Below are 12,736 nucleotides of genomic sequence, written 5' to 3'. Positions count from 1 at the left end.
TCAGAAATAAGTCCAATTTCCAGAAATACTGCTTACTTGGATTGCAGCGAGTTCTTTTGTAAAACATTCTGAACATTGGTCGTCGCCTCCAGAGACCAACTCAAAGCCATTTTTATCATCCTCTGAAAGTCTTTCTGATTTCAGGATGAATCTCAACTTGCACATTCTCTCCTTAGGTCTGAGGCCGGGGACTGAATATGGGATTGGAGTTTCTGCTGTGAAGGAAGACAAGGAGAGCAATCCAGCGACCATCAACGCAGCCACAGGTGAGGCACACCTGGGATTCCCATCCCACTGAGCAGGTGCTGGGCAGATGAGACAGGGCCCATGTGGCCAAAACCTATTCAAAGAGAAAAAGTAGAAGCCCGGAGGAGAAAGGGCCCTGTAGTATCACCTAGCCCCAATGTCAAAATTCAAAAGGAACATAAGTGTGGTCCATCTGTGTGATGCCAACATCATCCCCTGTACGGAAAGGGAGACTGGGGATTTTTGTTGTTGTTGTTGTTGTTATTGCTGCTGTTGTTATTGTTGTTGTTTTTGAGATGGAGTCTCACTCTGTCACCAAGCTGGAGTGCAGAGGCATGATCTCAGCTCACTGCAACCTCCACCTCCTGGGTTCAAGAGATTCTCCTGCCTCAGCCTACCAAGTAGCTGAGACTACAGGTGTGCGCCACCATGCCCAGCTAATTTTTGTATTTTTAGTAGAGACTGGGTTTCGCCGTGTTGGCCAGGATGGTCTCAATCTCTTGACCACATGATCTGCCCGCCTCGGCCTCCCAAAGTGCTGGGATTGGACTCGTGAGCCACTATGCCTAGCCGGGATTTTTTAAAAGAAAAATTGGAACCAGGCTTTATAAGAAATTCACGAACATTTTTAAGTTGGTAATCAATTGCATCTTTTAAATAAACCGTTGTCTAGTCCAAACACATCTGTGGGGTTTTCTCTGAGAAAACACCTAACTTTTATACCCCTGTCAAGCAGATTATAAGTAACGGGATTGTAGTTTAAGTCCAGGCTCTGCACTTACCTGTCATATCCTGTAGCCACAGCCTGCAGGTGAAGATGCTGAAGGGTTACCTGATTTGAGGTCATTGATTCTTCCCTCAAGATTTTTTTTCCATTTTTCTAATAAGTATGCACTGCAAAAAGAAAACTCCTCCTCTGCCTCTCCCCCAGCCCCTAGCCCCCAGCCCCCAGCTTACCTCCCTGCAGACACTATGAGGAAGAGGGAAGCTGGTGTGTAAAGAGGAGATGGAGCATCGTTGAGCTTCTACATTATGCAGGATGCAAGGCTGGGCATTTACATGACAATTCTTTTTCTTTTAATCTTTTGATTTTGAGATAATTGCAGATTCATATGCAATTTTGAGAAATTATACAGAGAGATTCCCTGTGCCCATCACCCAGGTTCCCCCAAGGGTAGCATCTTGCATAAATGTAGACGAATATAACAACTGAGAAATTGACATTGGTGTAATCTGTCAACTCTATATTTCACCAGTTTTGCATACACTCATTCATGTGTGTGTATATACTTAGTTCTATGCAATTTTATCGCACATGTAGATTTGTGAATGCACCACTAGATTCAAGATACAGAACAGTCTTACTACAAGAATCCCATGTGCTACCCTTTGCAGCCACAGCCACCTCCCTCCCTTTGCCCCTCTGCCTAACCCTGGGCATTCATTTATCTGTTCTTCATCTCTATGATTTTGCCATTTCAAGAATGCTGCATAAATGGGATCCTACACATATTAATCCATTTGTGTTACTGTAACAAGAATATCTTAGACCAAGTAACTTATAAACAGAAGGAATTTATTTCTCACAGTTCTGAAGGCTGCAGAGTCCAAGATCAAGATGCCAGCAGATTTGGTGTCTGATGAGGGCCTGCTTTCTGGCTGACAGCGGGCCATCTTTCTGCTGTTCCCTCACAGGACAGAAGGGGCAAGGTCTCCTTTATAAGGGCACTACTCCCATTCATGAGGCCTCCCAAAAGTCCCTAGATCCAAATACCTTCACTCTGGGGATTAGGTTTCAACATAAGAACTTTAGGGAGGCACAGACATTCAGTGCATAGCGATACAGCATGTAACCTTTTGAAACTGGCTTTTTTTCCTTCAGCATAATTCTCTCGAGATTCATCTAAATTGCTTCTTTTATCAATAGTTGGTTCCTTTTAACCGCTTTAAATTTGACTAGCATTTCACGGAATGGATATTCCATGACATTTTTAATCTTCTCAGACTCCAATGGAGTCATGTGGATAATGTATAATTAGACCTATTTTACAAAAGTGAAAAGAGAGACCCAGAGAGGTGACTCTCCTGTGGTCCCTCAGCTCCTCTGTGGCAAACCTAGGATTCCAGCCCAGAGGCAGTTGACTTTCAACCCCAGAAGCAGCCCTGCCTTGCAGCCTGAAGAGCATTCATCTCTCTGTTCTCCTCCCAGAGTTGGACACACCCAAGGACCTTCGGGTTTCTGAAACTGCAGAGACCAGCCTGACCCTGTTCTGGAAGACCCCGTTGGCCAAGTTTGACCGCTACCGCCTCAATTACAGCCTCCCCACAGGCCAGTGGGTGGGAGTGCAGCTTCCAAGAAACACCACTTCCTATGTCTTGAGAGGCCTGGAACCGGGACAGGAGTACAATGTCCTCCTGACAGCCGAGAAAGGCAGGCACAAAAGCAAGCCCGCACGCGTGAAGGCATCCACTGGTGAGTCTGCCCTGAGCTTCCTCCAAACTCTAGGTTGATTCTGAGGTTAGCAGATCTGCTCAGTCAGGGTGTCCTTACATGAGAAAGCCAAATGCAAAAGCAAGCCACTTTGTCCATCCCTGAAGTCCCTAAACACCACTTTGAAAGCACTGCTTATTCATCTTTCCTGCCTCCTGTCAATTGATACAACAAAGTTCCCCCACTGGGAAATAGGGGTTTTAAAATAAAATATTTCTTCCTAGGAGAACTTAAAACCTCAGGGTTTGTGTTTCAATTTACCTATGATTTTTGTTTTCTTTTTTTAACTGTGTGTGCATCATAAAATCTTTTAAGTTGTTTCTTGTTTATTTCCTCCTTTTAGCCTAACAATTAACTTACCTTTCATTTTACTTCATTTAAAGATGGCCAAGATGTTGGTAATAATATTTTTTTGGTTATTTTACACAAACTGTTTTTATTCCAGGTCTTTTGCTTTCTGCCAAGGTTACCTCTGAAGAGTGGCACATGGCCATTTGAGACTTCCACGGTGCCCTCTCATTTTCTCTTTTCTCTTAGTCATTTAGACGTTAACCTAGTTTGTGTATGATGACAGCTGAATCCTGACATTGTGGCCCATGCAACCTGTGTCCATTCTGGCCCATGCAACCTGTTCGCTGAACCTGCTGCCATGCTTACTTGGTGGCTAAACTGAAGAGACAACCAGGATTTTAAAATATTTCCTCCTTTATGAAAAATAAGCCTATTCAATTTTGGCCACCAAATATTCAAAAAGTATAGGTGGAAAATGTTACTTCTCCAGGGTTTGGCAAGTAACAGTCTTTACTTCCAATTTAATTAGTAAGCATGTTTTGAGTACCTACTGCATACATTGTACAGTACTGATATTTGAGGAAAAGTAGTTCCCAAAGTCAGCATTGTTATGTGGACTAATTTGTGCCTGCTGATAGTGCTTGGGGAAGACTAGATACTCAGAATGCTAGACAGAACTCAAGAAAAAGAGTGATCCAAGGAAATCAGGAGAGCTGACAAAGGTGTTACGGCAAGAGATGTTATTCCAGTTGAAGCTTGATATGCAAGAAAAGGGTTAGAAGCATGGATATATTTGGAAATGGCTTGAAGAGTCTTTCTCACAGTATCTTCAGTCTCAAATCACAGTCACTTACACAAGATAGAAGTTGGTTTTCTTTCTTATAAAATGAATCTGGAGCTGGGAGGCACAGGGATAGCAGTAGTTTCAAATTGTCAGGCACCAAGGCTGCTTCTGTCTTTCTTTTCCACCATTTTTAGTCCTTGGCTTCCATTCTCAGAGTCATCTCAGTGTCACAACATGGCTGCTGTAGTACATCCATTACATCTGTGTTCTAGGCAGCATAAGGGAGGGAGAACCAAAACTCCCAAAGAGGAGCACCTTCTAGGTGAGTCTTTCTGGAAATTCCACCAATCACTTCTCCTCATAGTTCATTGCCACTCTTAGCTGTAAGGGAGACAGGGAAAGGTAGTCTTCTGTCTGAACATGTTGCTTCCATATAAAATTGAGGTTATTTGTAAGAGAGAAATTTGGCAGACAATGAGCAGTCCCTGCCAGAGTCTGAAATGAGTTTACGTGGTCAATTCTGTTGACTCTGCATTGACTGCTTCCCACCCAACTATAAGATTATTATCAAGGATGCTCTGAAAGAGTAATTTAATCAAAAATAAGGGGGGGGGGATAGAATCAAGAAAAAATAAATCTATAATAGAGATTTAGTTTCAGCTTTATAAACATGAGCTTGTTATAAAGTGTCAAGGGGCAACAAATGAATCAGAAATACACAAAAGATGAAATCCCTCTCTTTCTTTCTCTCTTTCTCTCTCCTTCTTCCCTCTTCCCTCCCTCCTCCTCTTCTTCCTCCTCCTCCTTCCTCTGCCCATCTGTCTTAGCTTTCCCTTAAGTTTGATAAATGCTGTATCTAAAAGAGATTCCTATTGCCCCTCAGTCATTCCACCTTCTGGTGATGGCCACATTGCCTCCTTCCTCCAGTGAGAAAGCCCCACGCCTCCGCAGTCACTGAAGAGGTTTTATCTCCCTAAGATCCTGGGGTATGGGGCTTCTCCACTAGAGAAAGGAGGTAATGTGGCTATAACCAGGAGATTTACTAGCTAGAATTATTCTGTGTCTGAATGAGAGCCCAATATTGGTATTCCAAAGCCTTAGCAGTTGCATTTCCCCACCATGCCTCCTTAATGCCATTTCAAAGATATCATGTTTCATATTTAAAGACATTCTTCAGTGTGGGAAAAATGTGCAAAGTTCTTTTTATTGGTTCTTCTCCACTGTCCACAGAATATTTCCCCCATCCCTTTTTCCACAGAAAAAAAAATATATATATGTTTCATTTAAGGTGAAGCAAACATTTCTTTCCCTCTCTTGAATTCTAACTTGTAAAGTCAATAAAATATATCACCATGCTCTGTGCTAAGTTATGGGGTTAATAGGGCAAAGAAAATGGGTATCTAATTCCAAGGAACTCACTGTGTAGCAAACAGACAATGAGACAACATTCTGCTCACTACGATTGAGGGTACAGAGGGTGCAGCCAGTGCGCAGGAGACACTGGATCTAACTTCAGAGAATCAGGAAAGGCTTACAGTGGGAAGATGCTTTTGGACAGACAGGGCAAACATATAAAGGGCAAACATACATGTGTTAAACTGAATAGGTAAAGAAGTAGAAGCCCAGGCACCTGGCCTTGGTAAGCATATAGGAAGAAAGAAAACAGGAAAAGTGAGAGCTCTTGGGTGAAGGAACCACGTGGCTGTAAGTCCTGAAATGTTGCAGAGTTTTAGGTTCAACCCTCAGAAGCAAGAACCTTCCAGCTCTGTATCACTGGATTCTTATCAACAGAATCCTGCAAGGCGCCACTCAATGTCTGTGGGGCTTACAGAAAAAAATGGAGAATCAGTGGCCCTGAGGAATTTTTCCCAGGGAATTCCAGGGTTTTAGTGATGGATTGGCCCATAATGTAAGCCTTTTTCTTGATGTGGCACCATACTAAAAGTCTGCACAACCTGGCCACCTATTGCACCTCTCACCCAAAGACCCAGCCATGGGTTACAGGGCCCTACAGAATCTGGCATGGCCAGCCCATCCTCTGACCTCAGTCCTGCTACTCATGCCCTTGCTCACTTCACTGTGGCCTCTTCGGCCTTTGCACTGTTTCTTAAGCTTGCTGAGCCTGCTCCCCTCCTCGGGCCTTAGCGTGTGCTGCTCCCACTGCTTAGATATCACTCTTCTCCCAGCATTTCATAGAGCAGCTCAGGTGTGACCCAGAACAGAGGTCTTCTCTGACCACCAGCCTAAAAAGGCACTCCCATCCTGATCTACCCCTTCAAGCTGCTCTAGAGTTCCTTGTGACACTTACCTGCCTTGATATTATACAAGTAGTGGTTTACTATAATACCTATGGCCTGCCTCCCCATCAGTGAGCAGAATGTAAGGACCAACTCCATTATCCACTGCTGTATCCCATCCCAGTGCCCTGAAGGCAGACAAGTTTGTGGTATGAGCTTCATGAGTGTTTGGGGACCCTGGCTACCCCGGAGTCAACATTTCCATGGAATCTTCTGATTCTTCCTTTCCACTTCTGCATTAACACCCCAATTCTTTCCTTAAGGAGTAGGGGAAGGGAAGGGAAATCATTCCCTTGGAAAGTCTTCAGTTCAGCTTAATCTGGATAGGAAGGAAGGAAGGAAGGAAGGAAGGAAGGAAGGAAGGAAGGAAGGCAGGCAGGCAAAAGGAGGAAAGAAGGGAGGCAGGGAATAAAGAAAGGTACTTGGTCTGTTGGCATTTAAAAAAAATGAGCATGTACCAGGCATCCTTCCCTCTCCACCTCTCCCATTCCTTCCCTTCCCTTTCTTTCTCCTCCACGCTATTCTCCTCCTCTCTCCTTCCTCCCTTCTCCTCTCTTCTCTCTCTTCTCCTCTCCTTCCTCCCTTTTCCTCTCTTCTCTCTCCTCTCCTCTCTCTCCCTTTTCTCTCTGCTTTTGTACTTTCATAAACCCAACTAAACCCTGCTTAAGGTCAAAGCCATGAATTTGCTGCATGCCGTAAGAGACAGGAGGCAGGGTTGATAGGTAGAAAGCCAGCAAAGCATCTTTTCATGGCAACATAAGCCTTGACAGTGACACCCCAGTAGCTCTCAGGAATTTTGGAAGAAGAGAGGTGGAATTTTGTTTTTAGCCACAGCTACCAGTAATAGAGAACATTCTGCTCTGCTTTGCTATTTTGGTTTTCTCACAGACCAAACTGAAATTTATTCAAATATTTATTCATCCAACAAATATTTATTTCATACCTACTGTGGGTCAGGTGATGCCGGTGTATAGAACAGAAAGAAACAGCTCCTCTCAAGAAATGGTGCACATTGCTATAAGAGAGAGAACCAAAACCAAAATTATAATGCTGGAGCTTATCTGTTTTAGAGGGATTTGTGGGAGGCTGCAGGAGCATAGAGACAGGAGCATCACAGACCTAAGCAAAATGAATGAAGAGCATTGGAGTAGGCTTTTTGGAAGAAGTGATGTTTGGTTGAGTTCTGAAAAAGAAAAGGGGTTGGGCAAGTGGAGAAAGAGTAATGACATTTCCAGCAGGGGGAATAGCATCCAAAAAGCTGAAAGGCATGAGAAACTTTACCTTAGTGAATTGCAAGCTATACAGTCCTACTACATGATAGAGTGGGAAAACAGTAGGGTAGGAGGCTAGAGGCATCATCAGGGGCACCTGCAAAGGGGCAGTTACAAAGAAATCACTGAATGTTTTAAGGCAGCCAAGGCTTCTCATTTCAATTGTCTTATCTCTGTGAGATGAGAGTAAAGCCACTGAATATATCCTTTGGGGTTGTCAGGCTTGGACATGACCATGCCTCTGCTGTGGGAGAATCAGTCTTTCTCCCGTAAGTGGTCACTGAAATGGGTTCCTCATCAAGCCAGCACTTGGTCATCACTATCTAGAAGATGGTAACAATCTACAGATTTTAAGTTGGCACTGTCAGAAATTCCTCCAGACCAGCTGCTCAACCCACCAGGACTACAGCAGTGGGGTTTCAAAATTCTGATTTCCCAAGCCCACTGACATTGTCTAGAGGATAGATTCCAGTGCACAGCTGTAAGAAAAAGACAACAGCCTTTTCATAAAGAAATGCCAAGAAATTCAGTGTGGAATCTATAATGGAAACACTTGGCTTCTAGGGCAGTAAATTCACAGTATGTCATTTGTGGTTGAAATGTGGAGCCAGCATTTATGTGAAGCCTCTTGGTCCTCACCTTAACTATTCTCTACTGTATTTTTTATTCATAATATTCCCCCTTCTTTCATAATTCTGACCCCTCTCTCTTTAATTTAGGCACTGATTTTATTTGTGGAAGTTTGGCCACATACTGCCTCTCTGAGTTATAAACAAATGCTCTTTCTTGATTTGCCTACCAAAAAAAAAAAAAAAAAAAAGATAGAGAAATAGCCAAAAGTGTTAGCAGAAGTACCAACACCATCACTATTACTATTTACTGAACAACATGACGTTATATAAAAAAATCACTCTATTGACTATATGAACAGATAAAACAGGATGTGGAGACCATTAGATGAAAGTATCAGTGGCATATTAAAAATCTGATTCAAAGAGATAAGATGATTATCATCAGGAAGAGACATTTTCCAACGTGCATCTTTTCTCTCCATCCATCTCTTGCCACAGCTTAATGGGCAATCCACAATCACATTACCCCACCCCCCGTAAGGTAACTTTCCCAATATTTCTTGCAAGGGGGCATTTAAAATTTCTTTCATAGCAAAAAAAATATGTTTTATGTAACAATTAGAGATAAGGATTAAAAGACAGACACCCGCAGAAGAAAGAAAGTAACTTAATTCACATGAAGGGGTATGCTGTCAATGACAGATTAGTTCCTGACAGGTGGACAGCAGAGGAACAAAAACAGGAAAGTGGGATAAGAAGGAGAGCTAAGAAGACATAGGACTGATTTAATTTTCACTTAGCTGTGTTTTGTCCTATACCTCTTTCTGCATCAGAACTGCTGGAGTATTTGAGAAGGACATGCTCTTGAGTGTATTTGTGTTTAAATCCCAAGGTCAAGGGTACAATCACTATATCAGGGCACTGTTTCTGGCCTCACAAGGCCCAGCAGGATTAAATTACTATATCAGATACTGTTTTTGGCCTCACAATGCCCAGCAGGATTAAAGGTAGTTGACACCTCCTTTCTTTTCCTAAATCTAGATACCTCACTTGCAGTTTGGGGTCCTTCCTTTCTCATAAAGACCATGTTTAGGTGGTTAAGAACTGCTTTGGAGCCTCGGGGGTAAGCTTCAGGACATGAGTCGGGGTTAAAGAGGAGTCTGTAGACTGTCATTCAAGATCAACCATTGCAAACATTTTCTGTAAAGGGCCAGATGGTAAATATTTTAGACTTTACAGGCCAGGCAGTTTACATCACAATTATTCAACTGCACATTTCGTAACACAAAAGCAGCCATCAACAATGTAAGTGAACAATCATGGCTATGCTCCAATAAAACTTTATCTGTGACACCAGAACTGGAATTTTATATGACTTGCATGCACCGTCAAATAATATTCTTCTTTGGATTTATTTCCCGACCATGTAAAAAAGTTAAAAAAACTGTTGTTAGCTTGCTGACTACCAAAATAGCAGGCCAGACGTGGGCCTTGGGTAACAGTTTGTAGACCTCTGTTCTCGATCAAACAAAATTTGAAGAAGTGTATGCTCTGACAATGTGAAACAAGTAGGAAGAATGTTCCCCAGAACTTGGAAACGTCTGAGTTAAATCAATTCTAGAAAAGAAATATTTTCTCCTCTGAAAGGATATCCTCAATCAAATTCCAAGCTAAGATTTTCAAGTTAGTAGCCGGCTCTAATGGACACATAAGACTCATTTGAAATTAGCAGCAATGTGAAGTATAAATAGAAAAAAACAATTTGTTCTTTTAAATGATTTAAAGGCAGTTTCTACTCTCTAGTTTATAGGATCCATTCCCAGAGAAATACTTTCCTTCCTAAACTATGCAAAGTCCACTTAAGCTCAGCCCTGGGCAAGTTATCTCCCTTAAGTCAGGTTGAGACCAGTGAGTTTTTATGGAATTTTGTGCATTAAGGAGATGAATGAAGAGGGTGCGTTCAGTTTTACTTGAGCTTCATAAGATCTGCTTCTGCCAGGACCTCTTTCTTTTTTCTAATAAGGAACAGTTTTTCAAAGCATCATCACTTTCCTCAGCTCAGGCTTAGTAATACTGTGTCAATGTGTCTCTGATCTTTACTAATATGATCTATGTAAATGATTTGAACCCTAGAAACTGATGAAATCCCAATATAAACTATAAAGCAGACCTCCCATAGGATATTGAGGCAGCACAAAAAAGAAGAGGATTCTTTTTTTTTTTTTTTTTTGAGATGGAGTCTCAGTCTGTCACCCAGGCTAGAGTGCAGTGACTCAATCTTGGCTCACTGCAATCTCAACCTCCCGGGCTCAAGCGATTCTCCTAACTCAGCCTCCCAAGTAGCCGGGATTACAGGCTCATGCCACCACACCCAGCTAATTTTTGTATTTTTAGCAGAGATGGGGTTTCGCCATGTTGTCCGGGCTGGTCTTGAACTCCCGACCTCAGGTGATCTGCCCACCTTGGCCTCTCAAAAAAGAAGGGAATCTAAGAGGAGCCAATTGTCTCAAAATACAGAAGGTTGGACAGCTCAAATCAAGACCCCCAGAATAACTGAGGGCCACCCCCTTATGATGCAAGACATGTTCCGAAATGAAAACTGAAGCTCAGAGCATTGCTAACAAAGACGTATAGTTTTCTAAATCTGCAGGACACTGATCAATAGGAAAATACCATTTCCGAAAAACCCAAATATGCGTGAAGGCAAAATAAATTTTTTTTTTTTTTTTTTGGAGACAGAGTCTCACTTTATCCCCCAGACTGGAGTGCAAGGCGCCATCTTGGCTCACTGCAAACTCTGCCTTATGGGTTCAAGCGATTCTCCTGCCTCAGCCTCCTGAGTAGCTGGGATTACAGGCTCCCACCACCACGCCTGGCTAATTTTTGTATTTTTAGTAGAGACAGTGTTTCACCATGTTGGCCAGGCTGGTCTCGAACTCCTGACCTCACATGATCCGCCCACCTCGGCCTCCCAAAGTGCTGGGATTACAGGCGTAAGCCACTGTGGCTGGCCGCAATAGAAATATTACATTGTTGTCCTGCTGTGTTTTAATAGGGACAGCACCAGTAGGGGATGCAGTGAACAAAGTATGGCACTCGGACTGCAATGGCCTATAGATGTGGCACTGGGCTTGCCATTCCCAGGTTCTCAGAAGCAAAACTTTCTGAGGAATACTTTAACTGACCCCATCTCTGTCATTATTCAGAACAAGCCCCTGAACTGGAAAACCTCACCGTGACTGAGGTTGGCTGGGATGGCCTCAGACTCAACTGGACCGCAGCTGACCAGGCCTATGAGCACTTTGTCATTCAAGTGCAAGAGGCCAACAAGGTGGAGGCAGCTCAGAACCTCACCGTGCCTGGCAACCTCCGGGCTGTGGACATCCCGGGCCTCAAGGCTGCCACGCCTTATACAGTCTCCATCTATGGGGTGATCCAGGGCTATAGAACACCAGTGCTCTCTGCTGAGGCCTCCACAGGTATCTCTTTCCTTTCTATTTATAGCTTCTGTTTTTCCCAGCAGGAAACTGCCCGTGAATAATCAGACACGACTAGCTTTGGAATGGACTTGTTCTGCCACTAGTTATGTCTATGGGGTCTAACTGTGACACCAGGCCATTATACTAGAGAACCCCAAGGCAACTTTTAATGCTTCACTCCACATGAATGACACCCTTGGGAGTTGTACAGAGCTCAACCTGAGGGACTAAACACACAGCTCCCATGGAAAGGGTCTTTAGCTCCATAAACAGCCTCCCTCCTGTTAACGGATGTTCAGGCTCTGTATATGAAAGGGAAAGAAAATCACAAAATTCTCTCATCTACTGAGGGTTAAGGCAATTCTTTAAGATTTAAAAAACAGACAAACAAAATATTTTCCAACACTTCCCTCTCTTTGCTCCATTTCTAAAATTTAAAGAGTTGCATGATGCATGTTTATCTAAAGAAAATCACATTTTTTCAGTAATATTATTATTCAGCTTATTCTTGCATTAAAGATTCCCTGGATCTTGTTGTGTGATTTGATGACTAAACTAGTTCTTTGTCCTTCTCCAGGGGAAACTCCCAATTTGGGAGAGGTCATGGTGGCCGAGGTGGGCTGGGATGCCCTCAAACTCAACTGGACTGTTCCTGAAGGGGCCTATGAGTACTTTTTCATTCAGGTGCAGGAGGCTGACACAGTAGAGGCAGCCCAGAACCACACGGTCCCAGGAGGACTGAGGTCCACGGACCTGCCTGGGCTCAAAGCAGCCACTCGTTATACCATCACCATCCGCGGGGTCACTCAGGACTTCAGCACAACTCCCCTCTCTGTTGAAGTCTTGACAGGTATTCTAGATGAATTCACTAATTCACTTCCTCCCCTTTGTCTCCACTCAGGAGGAATCAAAGCACTTTCTTGCTTTAAACTGGGATCAGCTCCTACCACCTTGGGGAAATACCAGTGAATCATCTCTGCTTCTTCCTAAATGTCACATCCCTTATTTGGCTAAGTCCTAGTTGTAGCCCAGTTCTATCGAAAATTCCACCTACTCTTCTTTTAAAAAAGTGAGAGGTGACTTTTCTTTCAAAGTAAGTTTCAGTCACAATATCTAAAAAGTTGGAAAGCCCAACCTGTAAATGAAGAAAAAATAGCTCTGAGCTCATGAGCTCATTTTAAGAACACCAAAGGACTCCCCATAGCCCTATTTGTATGTCAAGAATAGAAATTGTGAACAATTCCTAAAACTACTTTTCATTCCCAAAAGCTGAATAGAAAAACCCTGGCTTTAGTGCCAACAATT

General features: G+C 43.1%; 1 protein-coding gene across 10 annotated transcripts in view; it reads left to right on the top strand.

The window, feature by feature from the left end:
• The window catches only part of TNC (tenascin C), a 98,495-nt gene that overhangs the window by 42,482 nt on the left and 43,277 nt on the right, over positions 1-12,736 (top strand). For 8 of the 10 annotated variants that reach the window (XM_017949608.2, XM_031654457.1, XM_021927216.2 and 5 more), the window contains exons 9-12: positions 177-266; positions 2,456-2,719; positions 11,159-11,431; positions 12,009-12,281. In XM_017949608.2, the coding sequence (XP_017805097.1) occupies positions 177-266; positions 2,456-2,719; positions 11,159-11,431; positions 12,009-12,281 (900 nt within the window). The remainder of the gene's footprint in view (positions 1-176; positions 267-2,455; positions 2,720-11,158; positions 11,432-12,008; positions 12,282-12,736) is intronic. The other 2 variants (XM_021927217.2, XM_017949607.2) reach the window with 2 other exon arrangements.

The sequence above is a fragment of the Papio anubis genome, chromosome 13, assembly GCF_008728515.1.
Source record: "Papio anubis isolate 15944 chromosome 13, Panubis1.0, whole genome shotgun sequence".
NCBI lineage: Eukaryota > Metazoa > Chordata > Mammalia > Primates > Cercopithecidae > Papio > Papio anubis.
Note: the sequence above shows the minus strand (reverse complement) of the source record. Positions and strands in the feature narration are given on the sequence as shown.